The sequence below is a fragment of the Thalassophryne amazonica genome, chromosome 15 (assembly GCF_902500255.1).
Source record: "Thalassophryne amazonica chromosome 15, fThaAma1.1, whole genome shotgun sequence".
NCBI lineage: Eukaryota > Metazoa > Chordata > Actinopteri > Batrachoidiformes > Batrachoididae > Thalassophryne > Thalassophryne amazonica.
The window spans coordinates 24,500,538-24,526,870 of record NC_047117.1 but is presented as its reverse complement, the minus strand read 5'-3'; the positions used below and the strand labels follow the sequence as shown (position 1 = coordinate 24,526,870).

The window sequence follows — 26,333 nt, the reverse complement described above, 5'->3', positions numbered from 1 at the left end:
TATCAGCAAGAGTGAAGGGGAAAGTTTACAAGACAGTAGTGAGACCAGCTATGTTGTACAGTTTAGAGATGGTGGCACTAACAAAAAGACAGGAGGCAGAGCTGAAGATGTTGAGATTCTCTTTGGGAGTGACAAGAATGGACAAGATTAGGAATGAACATATCAGAGGGACAGCTCAGGCGGGACGGTTTGGAGACAAAGTCAGAGAGGTGACATTTAGATGGTTTGGACATGTGCAGAGGAGGGACCCAGGGTATATAGGGAAAAGGATGCTGAAGATGGAGCCACCAGGCAGGAGGAGAAGAGGGAGGCCAAAGAGGAGGTTTATGGATGTTCTGAGGGAGGACATGCAAGTGGCTGGTGTGACAGAGGAAGATACAGAGGACAGGGTGAGATGGAAACGATTGATCTGCTGTGGCGACCGCTAATGGGAACAGCCGAAAGACAAAGAAGAAGAAGTGCGCAGGATTTTATGTCATCTTATGGTGAGGCTGCAGATTGCATTATCTCGTCATCAGTCAAAAGGTTTGCTTCTTTGGGGACAGGGATTCATGTTCCTTTATCTTCTCCTTTGATAAGGAATATGTATCATCTTCCCTTTCACAAAAACAGGGTTCTCAAACGTATTAGCTTGCGCTAGCAGCCAGCAGATGGTATATAGGGGAGCAACAGTACTTGTGGTCTGTATGGACTGCCCCACATAGCTTGGCACGCATATAACCCGGGGATTCATTACAAAGTTTACATAATATTGTGAGGTATAGATTTACTGTCATTGTGACTTGTTTTTAAAGTAACAACTGCATAAATGTTCATGCAGATGTCAGTGAAATGAAACTGTAAGCGACCTGTGAAGCCAGACACACGTGATCAAACACGGCAATAAGTACGAAGAAATATCAGGGAGATGAAGGCAAAATGTGTGCAGTGTTCTCACTGAGATTTTGCTCAGCTGTGGGCTGAGAGACCACAAAGTTCCATGAAAAAGAAGAAAAAAAAAAGAGAGAACGAAAGAAAGAAAGAAAAAAGAACACTGTTTGCCACTTTTGGCATATGATATTTATCTTGAAAGTGCAATAGGTATAAAGTTATTATTACTACCCTCTCACCAGACAATTTAAACATTTACAGTTTTTTAAAAAATAATTTGAAGTTGTAATCTCAGATCACCTTTGTTTTTTCTTTTTTTAATTACTTTAAGATGTTGATAAAGCCTATTTATTCAATAGTACGGTCCATGTTGCAATGCAGTATAACAACCTGTATTTTAAAATTTTATTAAACATTTGACACCTTGCTTTCATTGTTCTTCAAGTTATTTTTAAAATTGGAAAACAAAGTTATATTTATATCATATTATTTAATAACAATGTGGAATGACGCAAGCCATTTTTGAGAATAAGCTGTGATCATATGTATATTCTTTGATAAGTTTTAACTTTTTAAAATTATGACATTATCGGTTTTGAAAAAGTTTCGAAATTATGATCCATATTTACTGGTTGTACGTTGTTAGCCATAAAACCTGGACTAGTACCTGTGCTTGGAAAAATTATCCATAAATAACCACATGGTTTCAATACCTTTTCACCCAAATTATAATAAAATTCTCAACAAATGTCTGTGAAAACATTTATAGAATTGTGACTTTTGTGGAGTGCAAAGTCCGATGCTTCAGAAACCAGGATAAACAGTTTAATATTTCCAGGGCTATTATGCATGTCTTCATCTGAAAAAATTATGTTAAAATGATTTACTTCTGTAGGAAAAAGGCATTCTGACTCGTGGTGCACTAAAATCGGAAAAAACTGAGCTGTGTACGCTGCAGAGTTGATAAGCCAGAATGATTGTTGATGACACCCAATGTGGATATTTGATGTTATTTTTAGCTCTTTCATTGGCATTATTTTTCTGTGCCATTATTAAACAAATATTTCTGGTCTAGTGGGCAGCCAGGTCTATAATACTGGAGGGGAAACACTTAACATTGAACATAAACAGACAGGACTTACACTGGCCTTGTTTTTTCTGGTGCAGAATTGCACCTGTATGTTTCCTCTTCGGGTGTGACCACTCTTAATCACATACTTTTGACTCCTTCGATCTTTGGGAACTTTTAACCACCTTGTTAGCACCATTAGCATCTGAGTCCGAACTTTGCTACCACCGCCATGAGTTTTTTAAAACACAGGAGCCGAGACGAATCACGTCACCACGCAGTTTCATCCCTATACAGCTGAGGATAAATATCTTCAAGTCATACAGTGTCTGATATGAAAGTGATCTCTGAAACTCGTGATGAGGTATTGTAAAACTAAGGTTTTGGCAGTGACGTACTTTTAACTATGCCCCAAGGGCTGCAGAGGTCACAGAGGTCTAACATGCAATCTCATCCAAGATTTAGGTCCACAGGGTATATGTATCTGATACAAGAGCAATATCTGGAAGTGTCGATGAGTTATCATGATGTCAAGACTTTGACTGTGACCTCCATTTAACTCAGTCACAAGGGTCTTAAAGATCACATGGGTCACAGAATGCCAATGTTCAAAGTCGTCCAAGATTGTGATCCAGCATATGTACTTGATCTGAAAGTGACACCTGGAAACATGGATGAGGTATCATGGTGACAAGGCACTTACCATGACCTACCTTTAACTGCGTCACAAGGGTCACAGAGGTTACAGAACACTCACATGCCACCTTAGCCAACATTTTGGTCAAGACACCATGTGTATCAAACATTAAAGGGACACCTGGAAACGTGGAGGCATTATCATAGCGACATGGGGTGTGACGGACGCGAGCACCAAACTGTCACCATTCTGGAGCACAGGGAAGAACAAGTATTCCTGTTCTGTCTTCCTTTAACTTTCTGTCTAAAGACAATTGTTCAGATAGTCACAGTGTTGGCCAATTGTGGAAAGGCTTCTAGTTTTTGTTTATGGACAACTGGAAAGTAATAAAATGATCGCTATGCTGTTACATGGTCATATTATAGGAAATTGACAGGTAGGGGTAGCGGGCAAGCGTTTAAGTGTGCTTGTTTCCAGTACGGAAAGTTCCCGGTTCTGGGCCACCCCTCTGTCATGTAGAGTTGTGTTGATAAGGGCAGCCCATGTGAAACTTGTGCCAAATCAATATGTAGATCCAACTCTGATCCGCTGTGACGACCCCGTGTGAAAACAATGGAGAAGCTGAAGGGACTTATTATTATCGGAAATAAGACAAGTTGTCAGTGAACCGCCATGAAAATGTATATGTGTGTGTACACTAACCGTGGTGTCCTCTGAGCAGGATGCAATGCAGTAGTCATTAAAGGGATTCCATTTGATGTCCAATACATTGCCTCTGTGACCTGATACTCTGGGGTGTTGAGCGTCCACTTTCCCCATCTGAAGCACAAACAAAAAACAGTAACTATAGCAATACTGTACATACATCACGATGTGTGGATGAAGTTGAATTTAGAATCATGCTAAAGTTCCAAATATAATGATTATGAAAATAATGCAGGTATTATGAGCAATTTTCTACCTATCACATTCACACAGGACAGTCTCATGAAACAAAAGTTTATTTGAAAATGTCACAACGAAATCTGCAGCTTCAACCAGTGTTCACAGCATGAAACAGAAATGAAGAAATGCAAATATTTAAAGACATTATACATACAAAAATTCTCAATAACAATTTTAAACTTTACACTGAAACAATAACATTTCAATATTTAAAAAGGTTTGCAATTCAAGTAAAAATACTTTTCTGTAATTTCCAAATTAATTCAAAGCACATTAAGCCGCCCCCACAAAAGCTATTCTGAGTGACAAGACCAACAGGTGTAAATAGATATTTAAAGTTCAAAATAAATAAATAAAAACACCAACATAAAACACACAATATTATGGAAGCTGGTCAAGGATTCTTACACACAGTAGTGTGCAGTTTTTTTTTCCTCTGTCCAGTCCTCCAATGAGTGTGTAGATTTCCAAAACAACAATACACTGATTTTACGATGACTCGACTGAATTCATTTTAGCGATGAGTCCATACTAGGGATGGCAGGACATCAGTTTTTCCTGTCTGATACAATACCAATACTAGAACCTCCACCAGTACAGATAGCAATCTGATACAGTTTTCCGTATCATAAAACAATTACTTTGTTAAAAAGTAAATTTGTCTGGATGTACTTTGCTAACCTTGCCATCTAACAAAATACCAACTCAAATTGTGAAACACATATTCTACTCTCCTAAGTCTGATTTTATGCAATTTATCATGTGGATTTTTTTTTAGATTAGACCTACAGGTCATTAAAAAACACAAGTACTTTATCACTGCTCCAGGGTCAGCGTTGAATTTAGTAGTTTTAACAATGCATAACAGTCAAATGTCAATTTAAATGAACTGCAAAGCTTCAGTAGTGTGGACTGGAAGTAGTATTAGCTGCTATCATTAGCATCACTCGCCTCCTATTAAGGGTTCAGTTCTTGCATGTTTGCCTGCATCTACATAAACTTTAATTGATAATGAGAGTGAGTGCCAGTTATGCAACATAAGACTTCAGGCAGTGATGTGAGAATACAGCTCTCTCCCCACAAAGTGCATGCAGGTCTTGAGACACAAAAATCAGAGGCGTGCTTGCATAGCCAGTGCAGCTCACACACACAGAAACACAATTTCTATCTCAGGTGCCATGTAAGCAAATATGCGCATATGTACAGCCCTTCTGGAAAAAGCATGTGTGTATCAATGGAATGTTTGAGCCAGTGCAGAGCTAGACCAGCGACGTAGCCACTTACAACTGACAAAAGTGATATGATCCAGAGCCAGACTAACAAGTTTCTACAGATTTAAAAGACATTATTTAATACGTACAGGCTGGAACAGGCACCCAAGTGTGCAAGCATGCCAACAATCCATGTAAGTACACTGAACATCCTTAAACTAAGTGTGGAATTATTAAAAAAGTTTTCCAACACATGCCTGATACTTGATGATCACGTTAGCGATGAAACGTTACAAATTACTGGAGACTTTCTGGCCCAGCAAAGCTGGTAATTATGCTGTTGTAGGTACAGATACCCAAAGGCGACTTACTGACAAACACATCTGTAGGAAGACACGGTATGCAGGAAGGGTATGTTTGGAACATGTCCACCAAATGTACAGTGACTATAAAGAGCACTTGTGCCCTCCTGATTATGTTTTATGAGATGTAATAAAAATTTCAGACTTTTTATGGAAAGCTGTTTTTAATTTAAGCTTTGTAAACTTAAGAAGAAATTTCCTTCATATGATCTAAATCATACAACCACATGAAACATTGGCACAGGTTGATGGTGAAGACGCGATAGACTGCATGTCTGAGTGGCAACTGTAGAAGTGGCGAGGAAACAGGAGCACAAAGACATGTGGAGTATTATAAAGTGTGTGGTGGTGAAGGCTAAGGAAAGGTGTCTAACAAGCTTTAAGTGTGTTGAGGCACTATTGGAACCTGCTGCACATTGTTTCCAATAGTTAGGGTGATAAAGAACAAGTGGAAACAGGCTGAGAAGGTGGAGAGGGTACTCTGAGGTGGTGATGAATGAAGAAAATGAAAGGAAGAGAATACTGGATGATGATGAGAGAGTGAATCGGGAAGTGTGACAGATTAGTAAGGTTTAACTTAGGGCAGCTCTGAAGAGGATGGACAGTGGAAGGGAGTTTGGTCTTGATGGCATACCAGTGGAGAGAGAGATATTTAGGAGAGATGTCAGTAGAGCTATTAGTCAGACTGTTTATCAAAATCTTGGGAAGTGAGAGGATGCCAGAGGAGTAGAGAATTATACTGGTACCAATTTTTAAGAACAAGGGTAATGTGCAAAGCTGTAGTAACCAAAGGGGCATCATGTTGATCATCCAAAGAAAGAAATTATAGGCAAGAGTTGTGGAAGCTATATGAAGATCTGTGAACAGCAATTGGTTTCCTGTCAAGAAAGAGCACTACAGATATGGTGCATCTGGAAAGTATTCACAGCGCTTCACTTTTCCACATTTTATGTTACAGCCTTATTCCAAAATGGATTAAATTTTTTTTCCTCAAACTGCACACACAATGTCCTGCAATGACAATGTGAAAAAGTTTTTTTGTTTTTGGAAATTTATTAAAAACAATAACTTAAGAAATCACATGTACACAAGTATTCACACCCTTTGCTATGAAGCTCAAACTTGAGCTCAGGTGCATCCTGTTTCCGCTGATCATCCTTGAGATGTTTCTACAGCTTAATTGGAGTCCACCTGGGGTAAATTCAGTTGATTGGACATGATTTGGAAAGGCACACACCTGTCTACATACAACCCCAATTCCAGTGAAATTGGGATGTTGTGTAAAATGTAAATAAAACAGGATACAATGATTTGCAAATCATCTTCAACCTATATTCAATTGAATACACCACAAAGACAAGATGTTTAATGTTCAAACTGATAAACTCTGTTTTGTGCAAATATCTGCTCATTTTGAAATGGATGCCTGCAACACGTTTCAAAAAAGCTGGGACAGTGGTATGTTTACCACTGTGTTATATCACCTTTCCTTCTAACAACACTCAATAAGTGTTTGGGAACTGAGGACACCAATTGTTGAAGCTTTGTAGGTGGAATTCTTTCCCATTCTTGCTTGATGTATGACTTCAGTTGTTCAACAGTCCGGGGTCTCCGTTGTCGTATTTTGGGCTTCACAATACGTTGCCCTAATCTGTCTGTCAATCACGTTCCAGTTTACGCTCATTTGCAAATAAGACTTTTGATACTTAAGTTTGCCCACTTGAGACAAGAACATACTCTCAACTACAAAGTCCAACAAACTACACATTTTCACAAAACTGTTTTGGTGACAAACTGAAATAACATAATGAAAGGTTGACAGCGGGACAACACACTGTTAGGCGTTAATACTCACGTGATGGAGGGACAGGACCATGAAGGCTCCGCCTCCAGCACACTCGGTGATAATTGCCAGGAAACGTGGGTTGACGGCACAGAAGCCATTGTCTTGGACACTGCGGGTGATCGGCACGCCATCGTAGCAATTTTCTTTGGTGGCAGCTTTACCGAACACGTGGCGGAACTTTGAGCTGCGGTACTGAGGACGCCATGTCATCTGGAAGAGAAGAAGGGAAGGATTGAGAAGTAGATCAGGGAGACTCATCCATCTCTTAATGATGTGCTGAGGAGGCTTTTGTAAAACAATACTGGCTCCATCCACTTCATCAAAAGAGCTAATAAAATATTTATGTTCACTTTTGCACAGCAACAAACCTGACACGGTATTTGAATTCGAGAACATTAATTTTAATGTGTTTTTTTAATAAATTAAGTTTAATCATATTTAACTCATATGCCTCACTGGGCACCTCAAGAAACCAGTAAAGGATGCTCATAATATGGTCTTCTTTCAGTCAGTTGAAGTCTACATCAAAATTTATGGATAAAATCTGAGTGCTTTGTGGCTACAAAATTAACTGTGTCCACTTTCAAAATTGCCCTATTATGTTGCACACAGTATAATGGCAAACATAAGTACTAATTTTCCAAATACAAGTTAAATCCATGAAACTGTTTCCAAGATGTTAACCAATGAGGGGTTACGCCCAGTAAATTAGTAGAACACTGAATGCAAATACGTAGTCTAGATTTATTTTTGATAGTGACAGTATAGCAGGACAGGAAACACAAACTTAATACGGCTTGTGGAGAGCGCTTTAACTCCCTCAGCCTCCAATGTACACCAGCTATAGATTTTAATATGACCAGCACCAGCGCCACATCTCACTGAAATCTGTCTTTATGTGAGATAACAGGGCTCATCACTCATCACATAACCTTTTTTTTGTACCCACTTGTTTCCTTCAAGCTTTTTCTTTAGGTTAGCTGATGTGTACACCTTTATTGTGAGAGATCAGTGGCTTTTGTCCACTGAGACAGGCTCTGTCCAGCCAGCATGTCTACGCTCCTGGTCCTGGCTCACCGCTTGCCTGCTGCACACTCATTATTTATGAATTAAGGGTGGAGGAGCTTGATGGACAAGCTGTTACAGTGTTTACCCACATATCAAATAGAGAGGCAAAGAGCAGGGATGGTAAACAACACCATCATAAAACATATGTGTTGAACAGGAAATGTCAAAGAAATCACATCTCTCACAAACTATTTCTGTTACTAAGTACTGGAAATAGGGTTGTTCCTGGTGCCGAGGACATCAACCAATCCCACAATCGCTGATGATGATGGAACATGACTATAGCGTGAACTGTGTAATTTCACAGTAAGTAAAAATGTGTGTATTTGTTTACAAAGATGTGACTGTGGCTAACTCGGAGCTGAACAGAAAATCAATGTGAAGAAGTCAGGCAGGGAAAGAAACTGATAGAAAGTCTCATTTAAACAAACAAATAATAAGTAGTAAGTTGCCCACAACTGAAAGTTAGCCCACCTTATTTTGAACAAAAGTTAACTTTTCAAATGAGTAAACGGTGAAGACCTTGCCGTGAATTTGAGCAGCCTTTGTTGCCATCTAATGCAAGCATTTTGGGGCTTCTGCTACATTTCCTACTTGAAATCCAAAAGTCAGGTAAAAAAAAAAAAAAAAAAAACCACCAAAAAAAAAGAAAAAAAAAGGACATTTATAAATGTCAGAAATGCATGATTTTTTGGCACACAGAGCTTTGACCTCCAAGTATTAATGAAAAAAAAAAATTAAATTTTGAGAGTTTTACAGTTTTTGAGTATCAAGATACAAAAGTTCGCCGGAAGGATGGAATTTCTCCTGACAAGTACAACTGACGGTTGTGAATAAAAAAAAATAAAAAAAAGAATTCCACAGTAAGAAAAATTGACAGGTGGGAACAACCACTCTGTATGTCTCAGCTTACAGTTCCACCTCTCACCTTTTACCCTGAGGCTAGAGGAGGAAGTGTGGTGCAGCCACGCTGGAATGTTTGTGCACCTGATAGAGATCTGACTCAAACTTCTGAGGTGTTCACTCCAACTGTCCCTATGACACCATCATCCATATTCATCCATTCATTCATTCCCTCCTAGCATTTTTACACAAGTTTGCTAATTAAAATGTCTAAGCTTTTCCAATTAAATATGACTTGTATATATTTACTTTCTAGTAGTATTAAGTATTACTAAAACACACATGGCCAAGGAGTAAAATACTCTAGGACAAATAATTTGGTGAAGGGGTTTGAATGAGTCATATAGTGATATCTAAGCAATAATTGTATGGCCATGATGTTTTTAAAAATAATTTATTAAACAAATTAAGGTCATAAAGAACATGAAGCTGAAATTTTGTATTTTTGTTCATTTTCAATATTTTCAGTATCTGAGGTACTGAACTTCGAGTATATTCCTGAAGCCATGACATCCATGTTATGTTAATGCTTAAAGCCCTGGTCCAACCGAATATTGAACGATGAATAATGAGCCATGTAGCATGTTTTTTTGGTACGAGTCCAGTTATTCAACAAATGTGGGAGAATAGTGGCTCTTAGAGGCAGAATATTCAGCTAACGAAGCTCATCTCTGAGTGTGGCGCTAATTTCAACAAGTTCAAAATTGACCAAAAACAGCGTGGGGCAGTTTGTGTACTAGGTACTACAAGGACAAATAAGGATGTTACGAGTCATGTTTGTGGTGAAGACAAAGCTGTTAGAAGCCCATTATCCGCATACCTGGCGGCTACGAGGACAGGACAGGCTATTTTGGAAAGGCAATTTTGGCTCCGCCCTCTCGCACAATTCGTCGTGACTATCCCACCCGCTTTGTGCACTGGACACTGTATATAAAATAATTATTTCGTAGTGGATTAATGATTTTCTGTCAAAGTTTGGATGTTGAAAACACCTCTAATTGCTTCAGGAATCACAGAGGACCGTTTCAAATCCCGCTTTTCTTTCTCTCTCTTTCCTGTGCTGCATGGGGTGGAGAAGGTATTTGGGACCGTCTAAAAGGTAACCATTTGTAATATTTATATTGTAATAGCTTCGAAAACAGTGCATGTTAATTCCTTCTTGAGGAGCAGCTTTAAAAGTATGTTTATGATAGATTTAACATCTTGTTTATAATCAATATGATGAGCTGCGCTGTGTGCGCTGGTGCAACCACTCGCACTGTTTATTGATTGATTGCGTAATGTTCATATATGTGGCTCATTATTTAAATCACTGAAATTTCTGACAAATCCATACGTGGCTCGTTATTCATCACTTTATTATTCGGTGGGACAAAAGCTTAAACTGCTACATTGTCATCAATTTAGACAGAAACTGTAACAGAATAAACATTATTTAGTTAAATTATAATGCAGTCCTGTAATAGTTTAGCAGCAATTCAAAACATACTGGTGCTCTGTGCAACAATAGGAAGGATCAGAAGCTTACCAATGTGTCACGTGATGGTAAGGGTGCAAACTGCATTATGCCATTTCCGGTCACAATTTCCCTTCACATTTTCATTTCGTTGATGAAGACATTAGTGGCATCTGCAAAGTGGAGTAGATCCCAGCTGATATAATCTGCACACATCTATTGCTGAGCCTTACATGATCAAAGGGAAGGGTTCGGTGAAAGAAAAAGCATCTCGTCACATGAAGTGTAATCAGACCACTGGCATGTCAAATGCAGCAGATCTGTTTTGGGTATTACAGCAGAAAGCTGCATGGTAGGCGGTCTGTCTAGGCTCTGTGCAGAACTGATGATGAAAGCAGCATTCGAGCTATTTTTACACCAGCTTCTTCCTGATCAAAAGACAGTCATTCACCTTCACTGACAGCACAAAACAGGGTTTTTTTTTTTTTTCCTTGACAGGTTTCATGTTTGATGAAATGAAAAAGTGATGCAGTCTTGTTGTCTGAGGAAAATTAGTTTAGTAACTCATATGGATTCTCACTCACTCTTCAACCGCAATTAAGGGTTGTCGGGGGGTGGGGTGGGGGGGGTGCTGGAGCCTATCTCAGCATCCATGGGGCAGGAAGCGGGTACACCCTGGACAGGATGCGCCAGTCTGTCGTAGGGCCACATACAGACAAACAAACACACCCGCACCCACCTACAGACAATTTAAAGTTTCCAATCCGTCTAACCTGCATGTCTTTGGATGTGGGAGGAAGCTGGAGCACCCAGAAGGAACCGATGCAAACATGGGGGAACATGCAAACTCCACACATAAAGACCACAGGAGGGAATCAACCCCATGACGTTCTTGCTGTGAGGCAATGGTGCTAACCACTTAGCCATCGTGCTGCCCCATATGGAGTCTGTTAATCAGTAATAAGACAAAACTGAGAACACAGATACTTCTTGTTCTGTGCTGGTTTGTGGATGTGCAAAGCATACTCAGCTGCTCCTCACTTACAGACTGTCTTCTGAGCAGCCTGTAAGTCAAACACACATGCCTGCAGCCACTCCTCACTTTGAATGACTAAGAACACTGCTGGAGGAGGACAGTTCAAAGTTTAGATGAGGTGTCAACATGACCAGCACAGTGCATAGAGCTCCGAGTCAAGTCAAGTTTGGCTGCTAGTTCCATGCCTGGCTGCATTCACCACACCACAGAACCACTCTGGATGGCACCCACCCAGAGAGATACTGTAACTGTCCATCCTCACCTCTCAAAAGTAACAATCTGTCTTCCAGGTGAAATGTGGGCGCTCCCTCTGCCTTAACCAGCTGCTGGTGTTTTCAACACTGACACACCTACGTGCTGCATCATGCCCTAAGAAACCCACCACATAACCAAAATGTCATAAGTGGCACTTCCTCACAATGGAACTGACACTCCTTATGTGTCTCCCTAAGTAATCTCTCATTTTACAAAAATTTTCAGTGGCACCCAAGGATCCTCCCAAGAGATGTACAACCCCTGGCAAAAATTATGGAATCACCGGCCTCGGAGGATGTTCATTCAGTTGTTTAATTTTGTAGAAAAAAAGCAGATCACAGACATGACACAAAACTAAAGTCATTTCAAATGGCAACTTTCTGGCTTTAACACCTCTGTCCAGCAACCTCATGACTCCAGAAGCTCCACTTAGGTGTCCCTTGATCTCAAAGGCTGAGGACCTAAAGACAATGTCACTGCTAAGTTAAGTGAATGTCTAATTGATCCTATACCAACGAAATTGTTTAAGGACTTGTGGCCCATTCTTGGACCAACTGTGCTGGAAATTGTAAATCTCTCATTGACTTCTGGATCTGTTCCTAGGTGTTTTAAGTCTGCAGTGATCAAACCATTACTTAAAAAATCTAGTCTCGACCCTAGTGTATTGAAGAATTATAGACCGATATCAAATCTGTAATTTTGTTCTAAAATCCTGGAAAAAGTGGTCTTGCGACAGCTCGTGGACTATCTCACTGAGAATAATCTTTTTGAGCCACTGCAGTTTTGAGACAGCACTTACTAAAGTAGTGAATGACCTTTTGCGAGCAATGGACTCGGATATCACTACGGTCCTGGTGCTGCTGGATCTTAGTGCTGCATTTGACACTGTGGATTACCATATTCTACTCAATAGGCTGGAGAATCACTTTGGGATTACTGGAACTGCTCTTGCATGGTTGACGTCGTACATGTCTAGTCGTTCCTACTGTGTATTGTGTAATGGAACCTCCTCCGATCGTAGAGACATGAAGTTTGGGGTTCCTCAGGGATCCGTTTTGGGCCCCTTGCTTTTTTCTCTTTATGTAGCACCCCTCTGGAATATATTGCGGCGTTTTGGGATTCCCTTTCATTGCTATGCTGATGACACGCAACTGTATATGCCAATAACTGCTGGTAATCTTACTCACATAAAGTCCTTGGAGGATTGTCTTGCATCAGTGAGAAGTTGGATGTCTAGTAACTTCCTACTTTTAAATTCTGATAAGACTGAGGTTATGGTTTTTGGTCCAGCGAGATATCGGCATCAATTTGATCAGCTACCATTTAGCTTAGGTCCGTGTGTTATACATCATACGGATAAAGTGAGGAACCTTGGAGTAAATTTTGATTCTGCATTGTCCTTTGATCTCCACATTAGAGACATTACAAGGACTGCCTTTTTTCATTTGCGAAATATAGCGAGGATTCGTCCTATTCTGTCTATGGCTGATGCTGAGACTTTGATTCATGCGTTTGTCTCTTCTAGATTGGACTATTGTAATGCTCTATTCTCTGGCTTACCGCAGTCCAGGATCAGGGGTCTTCAATTGGTTCAGAATGCTGCTGCCAGACTTTTGACACGGAGCAGAAAGTTTGACCACATTACACCAATCTTGGCGTCCCTGCACTGGCTTCCTGTTTCTGCAAGATCAGATTTTAAAGTATTGATTTTAGTTTATAAAATTGTTCATGGACTTGCACCTCCCTATCTGGCTGACTTGATAAGCCCCTATGTACCAGCTCGGGCCCTGCGTTCTCAGGGTGCAGGACTTCTGTGTGTTCCCAGGGTGAATAAGAAGTCTGCCGGTCACAGAGCTTTCTCCTATCGTGCCCCAGCTCTGTGGAACGATCTGCCGGCACACATTCGGCAGTCGGACACTGTGGAGACTTTTAAATCACGTTTAAAGACTCATTTATTTTCCCTGTTTTATCATTAGTGTTATGATGTGTTTTTAATCTTGTACTTTTTTACTGCTGTTTTTTTTCTTATGGTTGTTTTTAGTGTTTTAAATTTTTAACTGTTTTTATGTTGTGAAGCGCCTTGAGACAATATTGTCGTGAATTGGCGCTATATAAATTAATAAATTTGAATTTGTCTAAAAATTCACCACTTTCATCACATATAGATACATTTCTAATGGCCACGTTCAGTGAGTCTTTGAAAGCTTGGATCTCAGTCTTGATTGAGGACTGGCAAACCCAAACATGCCAACACAACCGCTCAAATGCTACAATCAGTGTATGCATTGACTCAGCAAAGATCACAGCATTGTGCATGAAGGCAAGGTCAATAAAGCTAACAAAGTCACCAAAGCTGCTGCTTTCTACAACCCTACCAAACACCAATGCCATACAAGCACTGGACCCAGAACACATGCCTGATGAACGCCAGTTTTCACCATGAAAAATTCAGTTTCTCCTGTAAGCAGTGAGACAATCTACACTCAAAATCAACTGATCTAAAAGTTTCCACTCACCAACTACCAACACCTTCTTCCCACCAAACCACATAGGTTGGTGATTTTGATTGGTTTAGGTCGTGCATTTTTCCACCAATGATAAAGGAGAAGTCATTGTTTTTTTCTCTGCAACTGCTGCACCAATAGACAACAGACAAGGAAGTGAAAGTTCCATTTGCTGTGTGTTTCTACAAAATCGCACACCAAAAATGACTACAATATTCAGGGAAAAAAAAAACATGATGTAATAAATAAAAAAATAATCATAATTCAAGTTATACTAGACTTATCAATAGAACTTAAAAATTGGTATATAATTTGAAGTCTGCACTTTCAACACACATTCAAACTGAGACTCAGACTGCGGCAGACTGGATGTTACGTCCACTTAATTTGGTCATTCGGTCTTTCACGCGGAGACGTGTCAGATGACTCCAGATGGTTAAATGACGTGGGCCATGACTGGCCAAAATTTCCACCAATCTTATATCATGACATTATCTAAGCATGACCGTTTGAGAGGACATTACAGAAGACAATTTGTCAAAATCATACTACAATGATCAATTATGCAGGTCGTTTATATACACACACACACACACACACATATATATATATATATATATATATATAATTTTTTCTTGTGATACTTTGTTTCCATTCCCACACACAGTTGCTCAGAGTTTCACCATTAACACTTAAAACTGTGGCAGCCAATAACAACTTACAATTATCTTAAGATATAAGATCTGTGAGGTTGCTCTTGGGCAAAATGCCAGTCAACCTACAACTGATCAGATGGATATATATAGGTTCTTTGATGCACGCGGCAAGCAAAACTGCTCACTGCTGAAAAAACCCAACATGACTGTTGTTTCATTATGAATGCTTCACACATTGCTCCAATTTAATTCAGAGTACCACATGGAATAATAAATTGATCACAGTTGATATTAGTTGAATATTATCTATATGATATTGAATTCAACATCACAATTACTGATCTAGTCTTAATTTGAAGCGTAGTAATACCTGCTAATAAATCTGTGAAGATTCTCACTAATCCAGATCATGGTTTATGCAGGTGTATTAAAGCAACTGAACTTGTTTGAGTTTCTCCTCTCACCTGACAAGCATCTTCAGTTCTGACTGGTGACCCAGTCATTGATACTTTGAGAGTCTTTGAATATTAATGACTCCACAGTATTCAAATGCCGAAACTCCTAACCAGAACTGATAAGCCTGTCGAATAAGAGAAACATCTTTTAGAAACATAAGCAGGTCCAGTGGCTTGAGTTTCTATGCAACTATTTTGTTTCAGTCATAAAACAAACTCTAAAGTCCATAAACTGTGATACTTCCTACTCTGTACTACTTGAGCATCAGAAAGGTCGTATATACGTGTTTAGTATTGACACACTATTAATGCTACAAAAGAAATTTGCAGACTATTTCAACTCTGTGTAGGTGACAACAGATCCTGATAAAGATCAAGCCCGGCCAGATTTCTGGCCCTTGACAGAGATACAGTTAGGACTGTAAATACTTGAACACTAATGTTTTTTTGTTTTTTTGCCTGCCTGCTAGAGTATATTATAACTGAAAGCAAATAATCATTATGTGCTTGAAGTGCAGACTGTCACATACATCCAAATCAAAGAAATAGTGCAGAAATTAGACAATATTTTGCTGCCACTCTCTCACCTTTAAAGGTTCAAAAGTAATTGGACAATTGGCTCCCTGTTTGGCTGACAAAAGGAGTAAGTGTGATGTATTGTTGCAAGTACCTTTCAAGAAGAAGTCGAAAGAGCTGTAAGTGAAGTGCGGCATCATCAGGCTGGAAGACTAAAACAAAATCATTATATAAAAGCAGAAACTTTAGGTGTGGCCACCTGAGTGGTTTACATTCTTAAAAATAAAGAATTTATAGGCGAGGCAGCAAACCAGAATGGCCAGATGACCAAAGGTAACAGCTGTGGTGACTGACTAAACCCCCCCACCCTAACCCTGTTGAACAAAAACAAAAAGCGGCCATATCAAGAACATTCTCCAGAACGCAGACAGTCAGGTCCATAACTGGTTGGAAAGTGATAATTTTTGTACTTTTACTTCAGTACACCACCACAATGGAGTTGAAAATATAAACATTCAAGATGTGATTTTAGTCCAAACATTTATCTGTAATTCAATGAGTTTAACAAAAACACTGGATTGGCTCAGTCTTTGAGTCAGAATGGTAACAAACGTCTCATTGATAATCAACTTGTAGTGGCAGGAGGCTGAGGTTAGTGTTGTGTATAACATCCTTTTTAAATCTTTCTTTACATTTTGTGAGACAAACATGCAAGGGATTAACTCCTCTCTAATCTACCAGACACCTTTCATGGCATTTTCACCCATGTGACACATTAAATCAATGTTGAATCACTGTTTCCAGTTGCTCCATTCACCCAGGCCATAAGCTATGGTGTGAAGTTAAATTTAATCCAACTTTATGTGGGCTAACTGCGCTAAAACAACATTTCCCATAATGTTAATTTCCCAAAGAATCACAGTGCAGGCCATGTATCTGTCGTGGTTCCATAGTTGACTACAGTGTTAAAACAGGAGGATAAAGTAACAAATCTGACCACTTTATACTAAAAAAAAAAAACTGTCCTTGTCCTTTTTGGACAATAAGGATCCTTTATTATGTTGTCAAAATCGGACAAGTGGAGCTTAACTACTCATCCCAGACAACTGGACAACTGTAAATATCGAACCCTGCATTAATATTTAATTTTGACCTGTGGCCCTCCACCCAGATTCATTTTTTGGCCCTTCATAGGAAAGAAATTGAGCACCTTTGATCTATGCCTATTGCATACCAGGTTGCAAAACCACGTAGTCTTGTCATGTCCAAACAGAGTCATGAGGCTGTTTTGCAACAGGACTTGCATTGCTGTATGTTTTAAACAGATTTATTAACCCAAATATTCAGTGCTCTAAGGTTAGGATAGCAGTGATGTTTTGTAAATGCTCAAAATGAAATGCAAGACGAATGTACAGATGTCCCTGGCACTATGTTACAGATATGCACCGTGTCTGTGTGTCACCAAGATGCAGTTCCCGAGTTGACACAGATGACAGCTTATAACCTCTGTCTTGTTAAAGGATCACAGTTACACAGGTAATCCAAAGGCTGGTTGACTTCTATCTAGTGCACACGCAGTGTCCATGAATGGTTATGGAAGGATAAGAGAATAAGTCCCAGCAATGTATGTCGGTACATGTCAATACCTGGAGAAAAGACTCAACTCTTTGCACACAACTATAAGCTGCCAGTACAAACTATAGTAATGCAGCCTCCTTAGTAATAACACCATTTTAACTATTGCATGAATTCTATTACAAAAAACATTTGGGAAGCTATACAAGCATGAAGACCTGCAAATGTGTATTCCATCAAGTCAATCAATCAATCAACTTTTTTCTTATATAGCGCCAAATCACAACAAACAGTTGCCCCAAGGCGCTCCATATTGCAAGGCAAGGCCATACAATAACCATGAAAAACCCCAACGGTCAAAACGACCCCCTATGAGCAAGCACTTGGCCACAGTGGGAAGGAAAAACTCCCTTTTAACAGGAAGAAACCTCCAGCAGAACCAGGCTCAGGAAGGGGCAGTCTTCTGCTGAGACTGGTTGGGGCTGAGGGAAAGAACCAGGAGAAAGACATGCCAAGAAGGGGGGCAGAGATCGATCACTAATGATTAAATGCAGAGTGATGCACACGGAGCAAAAAAAGAAACAGTGCATCATGGGAACCCCCCCACAGTCTACGTCTAAAGCAACATTAAAAAAAGTGAATTATTTTCCAAACTTTGACATGTTCATACACTTCAATTTAGAAATATAATGCTCACCTGTATTCTTTAAACCAGTTTAAGATGCATGGCATCCAGGTTTGCACATTTAGATCCACAGATAAACACACAATAGTCCTCTATTCTTAAAGGCTGTAATCCAGGTAATTTGAAATCCTGAGAAGATGTGAATTAATGATTAACATACACAGGAATCTGGATGACAGGGTGTGGACAAGATGAAAAATAAGACAGCAATAACTTCATATCAGTGTTGTAAAACACAATTCATAAAATCAGGTGGAAATTCCCTGCGATTTGCACGGCAAGCGCAGGCATGACAGAGTGAGTCAGTGAGTCCACAAAAACGATCATATATTCACCTTTGAAATTTTGATTTCTGATGGGTACAGGTGAGGACCCGTGAACTTCATATTTTACACCATGTTGGCATCTTTTAACATAATATGCAGTTCTTTTTACATCAGTTTAATGTTGGCACAGCGGGACATGTCTAGGCTTGTTCAAGCAGGCACATGAAAGCAGGCCTTTTTGGTTGCATGCATTTTGTGAATACTTGTTGCTAATTGCATGGTACTGTAGTCTGGCCACCAAGACTACCATAGTATGTGGATGTGAAGACACATTTAAAGATTTGCAAAATTAAATAATGTTTTTTAGTCACCATAAGAAATTATCAGCTCCCGTTTCCATTAATTCCAAGTGGCACCTGAGGTTGCTGCTATATAGTAATGGAAATTTAAAAAAAAAAAATGAAGCCAAAGTGGAAGTTCAAGTGCCAACATTCAAAACTAACCCACATGACCTTCAAACCAACTCTTCAGAAACGTTATGATGTCACAGAGGGTTTTCATTCATTGAAGGAAATATTATTGGACTGAATCCTAGAAACAAATCTGGGTATTTTGTCACATTGATGAAACTCTGAAAAGTAAAAAATATCCTCCATCAAAATGTCTGAGATATAAATAAAATGAAAGTTTTCTAGCTTTGCTCCTCAATGTAAAATGTACAAACCTTTTCCCATCTAGTGTGGCGAATAACAGTTCAATAGATTTTGAATAAACCTGACAGGTGAAAGCGAAAATGTCCATCACTGCCATAAAGATTTCTAGTTTTATGTAATACAACCACAAATTCGACAAAAACCATAATCTTAATAAAAACTGAAGCAAATGTTTGACAAGACAAATCCATTGTCTCATGGTACATCTCCTCATCTGAATGCAAACACGTGACTTAAAAGGAATATCCCACTCCAATCAACACTACCTTTAAAAAAAAAAAAAAAAAAAAAAAAAAAATTATATACCAGATTACAAATCATTACCTCCAACTCTTCAACTCCTGATGTAGCAGATAAAAGTAAAATTAGCCATAAAGCATGTCAAAAATACACACAAATTCAGAGCTATTTTTAGCAATAAAAATTATATAACCTCAGGTGCTGAGCATTGGCTGTCTGAAGGTCATGCCACCTGTGTCTACTTCATGACTTACACCAATACACAAAGCCAATCTGTTGTTTCTCATCTCCAAATGTAATATAGCTTTAATGTCAAATTCTTGTATTTTGCGATCAACATACGTCCATTCCTGTCTCTTTGAAACCCACGATGTAGTCAGAAAAAAAACAAAACAAAACAAAAACATCGCATTCATCTCAATTGAGCACTGCAGTCTCATTCAAGGGCGGACGCTAAAGGGGTAAAATATGACGCATATGACGTGCTGCTGCACCCCTATTCACACTGCCTCAATTCGGATGATGAACTATTTCAAAGTTTAGTGTACATAAACAATCAAATGTATATGTGCAGTTGTTGTAATTCTGATTACATTGAACCAGTAATAATTGTGGATTAATTGCTGTATTTTTGTCTGAGGTAACTGGGTGTGAAATGAATTGCCCTTTTAGGGATCAATAAAGTTATCTGAATCTGATTTCTCTACTTCCGAGGGGAAAAAAAACAGCACTTCCTTTGAGTTTTTGGGCAAATTACACAGCACACAAAGTGAAACTCTCCCCCTCTAGCTGCCACCTTATCGTGGTGGGGGAGTCTGCATACCCGGATGATCCTAGGAGCTATGTTGTCGGGGGGCTTTGTGCTCCCTGTAGGGTCTCCCAAGGCAAACAGGTCCTAGGTGACGGGTCAGACTAAGGGCAGTTCAGAACCTCCATGACCAGTAAAAGATCAAGGACCTGTGACGTCGCCCGGTATGGCGGAGCCGGGGTCCCACCCTGAAGCCAGGCCTGGGGTTGGGGCTCGCGTGCAAGCGCCTGGTGGTTGGGCCTTAGCCCATGGGGCCCGGCCGGGCTCAGCCTGAAAGAGTGATGTGGGCCCGCCCTCTTGTGGGTTCACCACCTGCAGAGGGGGGCCATGGGGGTCGGGTGCAGAGAGGATTGGGTGGCGGTCGAGGGCGGGTGGCCCGGCGGCCCGGTCCATGCTCACAGCCCCTGGCTGTTGGGACGTGGAATGTCACCTCGCTAGGGGGGAAGGAGCCTGAGCTTGTGCGGGAGGTTGAGAGATACCGACTAGAGATAGTCGTGCTCACCTCCACGGACAGCTTGGACTCTGGTACCCAACTCCTGGAGAGGGGCTGGACGCTTCATTTTTCTGGCGTCGGCCACGGGGAGAGGCGGAGAGCTGGGGTCGCATTGCTTATTGCTCCCCAGCTCAGTCGCCAAGTGTTGGAGTTCACTCCGGTGAACGAGAGGGTCGCGTCCCTACGCCTTCGGGTCGGGGACAGGTCTCTCACCATTGTCTCGGCCTACGGGCCGAGCAGCAGTGCAGAGTACCCGACCTTCCTGGAGTCCCTGGGAGGGGTACTAGATAGCGCTCTGACTGGGGACTCCATTGTTCTCCTGGGGGATTTCAATGCAGACGTGGGCGGCGACAGTGAGACCTGGAGGGGGGTGATCGGGAAGCACGGCCTCCCCGATCTGAACCTGAGTGGTGTTCAGTTGTTGGACTTCTGTGCTAGTCACAGTTTGTCCATCACGAACACCATGTTCGAGCACAAGGGTGTCCATAAGTGCACGTGGCACCAGGACACCCTGAGCCGGAGGTCAATGATCGACATTGTAGTCATATCATCTGACCTTCGGCCACGTGTCTCGGACACTCGAGTGAAGAGAGGGGCAGAGCTGTTGCCTGATCACCACTTGGTGGTGAGTTGGATCCGCTGGGAGGGTAGGAAGCCAGTAAGACATGGCAGGCCCAAACGTATCATGAGGGTCTGCTGGGAATGACTGGCGGAACCCTCTGTCAGCGAGGTCTTCAACTCCCACCTCCGGGAGAACTTCTCCCAGATCCCGGGGGAGGTTGGAGACATGGAGTCCGAGTGGACCATGTCCTCCACCTCCATTGTCGATGCGGCTGCTCGTAGCTGTGGTTGCAAGGTCTCTGGTGCCTGTCGCGGCAGCAATCCCCGATCCCGGTGGTGGACACTGGAAGTAAGGGATGCCATCAAGCTGAAGGAGTCCTACTTATCTTTGTTGGTAGGTGGGACCCCAGAGGCAGCTGACGGGTACCGGCAGGCCAAGCGTACCGCAGCCCGTGCGGTCGCAGAGGCAAAAACTCGGGTCTGGGAGGAGTTCGGGGAGGCTATGGAGGAGTACTATCGGTCGGCCTCGAAGAGATTCTGGCAAACCGTCCGACGCCTCAGGAGGCGGAAGCAGCTCTCCACCAGCACTGTTTACGGTGCGGGTGGGGAGCTGTTGACCCTGACTGGGGATGTTGTCGGGCGGTGGAAGGAGTACTTTGAGGATCTCCTCAATCCCATCGTCACATCTTCCGAAGAGGAAGCAGAGACTGGGGACTCGGAGGAGGACTTATCCATTACCCAGGCCGAAGTCACCAAGGTGGTTATAAAGCTCCTTGGTGGCAATGCTCCTGGGGTGGATGAAATCCGTCCTGAGTACCTTAAGTCTCTGGATGTTGTGGGACTGTCTTGGCTGACACGCCTCTGCAACATCACGTGGCGATCAGGGACAGTGCCTCTGGATTGGCAAACCGGGGTGGTGGTCCCTCTGTTTAAGAAGGGGGACCGGAGGGTGTGTTCCAACTATAGGGGGATCACACTTCTCAGCCTCCCCGGTAAGGTCTATTCCAGAGTACTGGAGAGGAGAATTTGACCGATGGTCGAACCTCGGATTCAGGAGGAGCAGTGTGGTTTTCGTCCTGGTTGCGGCACACTGGACCAGCTCTACACGCTCCATCGGGTGCTCGAGGGTTCATAGGAGTTTGCCCAACCAGTCCACATGTGTTTTGTGGATCTGGAGAAGGCATTCGACCGTGTCCCTCGGGGCACCCTGTGGGGAGTGTTCCCAGGAGTACGGGGTCCAGGGTCCTTTGCTAAGGGCTATCCGGTCCCTGTACGACCGCAGCAGGAGCTTGGTTCGCATTGCCGGTAGTAAGTCAAACCTGTTTCCAGTGCACGTTGGCCTCCGCCAGGGCTGCCCCTTGTCACCGGTTCTGTTCATTATTTTTACGGACAGAATTTCTAGGCGCAGCCAGGGTGTAGAGGGGGTCTGGTTTGGGAACCACAGAATCTCGTCTCTGCTGTTTGCGGACGATGTGGTTCTGTTGGCTTCGTCAAATCAGAACCTTCAGCGTGCACTGGGGCGGTTTGCAGCCGAGTGTGAAGCGTCCGGGATGAAAATCAGCACCTCCAAATCCGAGGCCATGGTTCTCGACCGGAAAAAGGTGCTTTGCCCTCTTCAGGTCGGTGGAGTGTCCTTGCCTCAAGTGGAGGAGTTTAAGTATCTCGGGGTCTTGTTCACGATGGAGCGTGAGATCGATAGACAGATCGGTGCAGCATCTGCAGTGATGCGGTCGCTGTATTGGACCGTCGTGGTGAAGAGAGAGCTGAGTAGGGGGGCAAAGCTCTCGATTTACCGATCGATCTACGTTCCGATCCTCACCTGACCGAAAGAACGAGATCGCGAGTACAAGCGGCCGAGATGAGTTTCCTCTGCAGGGTGGCTGGGTCCGGATAAAGCAGAAGAAAATGGCTGGATGGACGGACAAAGTGAAACTGCAAAGAAAAAGTGACGAGGCGGTGAAAAGTGGACGTGTTGTTTGTTTATGACCTGGATCTCAAACATATCAAGGTAGTTGTGCAGGCGAGAGAACGCAACTACTCTGGCTAGCTGTGCAGGCTAACACTTAACACAACCTCTCCCATTTGCCTCGTCTTCCCTTCTCCACTGAAACTGTAAAAAAAAAACTGCCCTTTTCGCGACTAGACTGCGCTGCCCTATAGTCAGCTCATTTGACATTTTATTTACAAGTGATATGCACTTTTAAAGGTGCACACAATGGAGGTACAGAGGCCCCTTGTTGCAAACTCCCACACACTGGACAAAAATCACTACATTCACACAGGCTCATAAACAGGATACAAAGCTTAATGACATCAATTAGAGTACAATTCAAACCACAAGGTACATAATTCAGTGAACAGCAAAGGTCTGATGCAGACATCATTTCAGTGTTCTACAACAGCTTTATTTTCATGTTGACATGTTTTTTGATAGTAAAATTAGAAACACTTGGCAGCCTAGATTACGGGTGGAGGGTAACTGATGCTTTGATCAAAACATGGATGATTCTGAATCATTCACAAATGATAAAAAATAAAATTCTAAATGTCAGCTAATAACACAAGTGGCCCATAAGGGGAAGAGATACAACTGTAAGTTGATTTTTGGCTGTTGGCCCCTTATTTTCACCAAAAGTTAACTTCTCAAATGAATAGAGTCAAGAACATTTGAGCAGCTTTTCCAACTTTAAATCCAAAATTCAGTAAAACAACAACAAGAACAAGGGTATTCATAAATATTATATATATATATATATATATATATATATATATATATATATATATATATATTGGGCACAAGCTGACATCCCAGTATTAATGTATAAAAATGTCAATTTTGAGAGTTTAACAGTACTTGAGTATTAAGATACAGAATTTTTCTGGAAGGATGTATGGAAGGTCGAAATTTCTCCTGACAAGCACAACTTACAGTTGTGACAAATGTTAACTGAATGAAAAATGTGGAATTCAGGAGTGTAGCGCTGGACCATCTATGGTGTGAAATTAACAGAAACAGCACAAAATTCAACCAAAGCACTAGTTCTTATATGAAGATGACGGCAAAAAGGACCTGGACAAGAGCCACATGTAAGTTGTGTCAAACGAAAATATTTTGGGACGATGACAAACCATATCACAAGCAATTAAAGGTTCCACTAAAGCTGGGAGGTGTAAAGTGAAATACAAATCAGCACAACTGTTATTTCCAAGGATTTTGTCTGTCTTCAGTTGCTGAGAACCTGGGTTTTGATGCTGTGCATTTCTGAAGTCAAGATACAGGGTGGCAACTCAAAGATATTTTATTGACAGAGTAATGCCAATATAGCGTTCCCCGCACCTTTGAGCCACCATCATTTTTTCCAATTGCTCCAAATGAGAACAGAGCACATGTGGCCATATGCAGTCATCTAGAAAAAAAGTGCAGCAGAAGAAGAACCTTGTTTTGGCTGTCTCCATATTCAATCAGCTGACATGTCACAAAAAAAAGTCTATTACTGAGACAAAATAAATAAATTAATTAAAAAGATGTATAGCTCATCTGTGGGAGCAGATTGGACAGACCAAATGTTGCTGATGGTGAGTGTTTTTAAAATCACAGTATGTATTGTAAGCTTGTTTATCTTTTTTCATGAAAGCACTGGGATGAAGTGTTTTTCAGTTGTTTCATGATTTTATTTATTTTTTTAAATGGACCACAATGGAAATAAAGTGTTTTCACTTTCTTGCGTCATCCATGTATTTTTAACATATGTACAATTATATGTACTTACACTCACGCTTTTAATATAAAGATGATTCACTGCCCTCTGCTGGAAAGACATGAGTCCAAAATGTAATTGCAACGTTAGCTAATATTCTTCTCCAAAACTATTAGTCCTATCATCTTGCCGCTTTGAAAAATGCCCAAGGTGCTGCAAGTTGACCATGCATGTGCTATGTGTTGGTGTGCTACAAGTTGACCTGATACCACAGCAACCAACCAACCAGGCAAGCAGACAACTGGCCCATCCCACTCTTTCGAAAGTAACCATCTATCTGGGTGAAAAGTCCACAACCCCTTGGCTTTATTCAGCTGCTGGGTCTTCAACACTGAGGCACCTATGCGCTGGATCACGTCCAGAGAAATGTGCCACATGGCAAAAATGTCAAAGAAGATGTTACCTCACAATGCAAGTGATACTCATCTGAGTCTCCATCAGTCACCGTCTTTTTGATAGAACGTCCTTCAAGTGGGACCCAAGGATCCCCTGATTCATTTAATACATCGCATTGCAGCCCTCTAAATCGCAATCATATCTGCTTTTTTTAAGACACTGAAATATACAAATACTCATGCAGTGCTGATTCAAGAACAGTTTTATTTTGTTTATGCCTGTATCATCCACAGGCACATGTACATAATCTTCTGACTAACCTGAGAGCTTAAAAAATAAAAAGTGCAAATACAAGCGTATGATTGTGGACAGAATGTCCACAGCTTAAGAGTAAAATAATAACAAAATAGCAAATTGCAAACTACACAGACACATCAGAGAGACCAGTATGTCAGTAAGAGGCGGGCGAGAGAGTCAGAGAATGCATGAGTGTGAGGAAGGCAGAGAAACACACTGGGAGTTCAACACTCACCCTGTCGAATGACTCGTCACCAGCACGAAAATATGGTGCAATTCCTTACGTGAAAAAAAAAAAATGAAAAAAAAAATTATAATAATAAAGCACAATTAGTGCTATAATGTTCTCAATCTAAACAAGGTGCACAAGTGACAACAGCAGAGCATGTTAAAAAAAAAAAGAAGCTGAGCTGACAATCTACAGTCCACAGAGACGGGCAGATAGACACGACATCTGTGTGCTGCATGAAGGACTGAGTGCATGTGTGAACAGGCAAAGGCGAGTGCAGGAGTGTGTCCACTCCCTGAATGGGTGGTATCTAACAGCTGAGAGAGAGCGAGAGAGAACCTGCTGCAGGTAATAACACCACCTTGCTCTCTCTCTCTCAGTGCCACTCCCTCTCCTCACGCCTCCGTAGCATTTGGTATTTGATTTCTGACTCTAAAGCAGCACAAACTCTTCTGTAGCCCATATTTCCTCCTCAAAAATTCGATTTTTTAACCAATTAAAAAAAATTATTTTGGTATACTGCTCGATCTCAATAAGTGAAGATTTAAAGCTCATACCATCTTGCATTCCTACCAATCAGATG

The 26,333-nt window shown here is 41.3% G+C and overlaps 1 protein-coding gene across 4 annotated transcripts in view; it reads right to left on the bottom strand.

The window, feature by feature from the left end:
* coro2a (coronin, actin binding protein, 2A) overlaps positions 1-26,333 on the bottom strand; it is a 92,889-nt gene that overhangs the window by 25,955 nt on the left and 40,601 nt on the right. The window contains exons 1-3 of one of the 4 annotated variants that reach the window (XM_034188240.1): positions 25,757-25,994; positions 6,950-7,150; positions 3,279-3,395 (exon numbers count right to left, since the gene is read on the bottom strand). In XM_034188240.1, coding sequence (XP_034044131.1) covers positions 3,279-3,395; positions 6,950-7,150 — 318 coding nt within the window. In that variant the 5' untranslated portion in view covers positions 25,757-25,994. Of the gene's footprint in view, positions 1-3,278; positions 3,396-6,949; positions 7,151-25,756; positions 25,995-26,333 lie in introns of those variants that run through there. The other 3 variants (XM_034188239.1, XM_034188242.1, XM_034188241.1) reach the window with 3 other exon arrangements.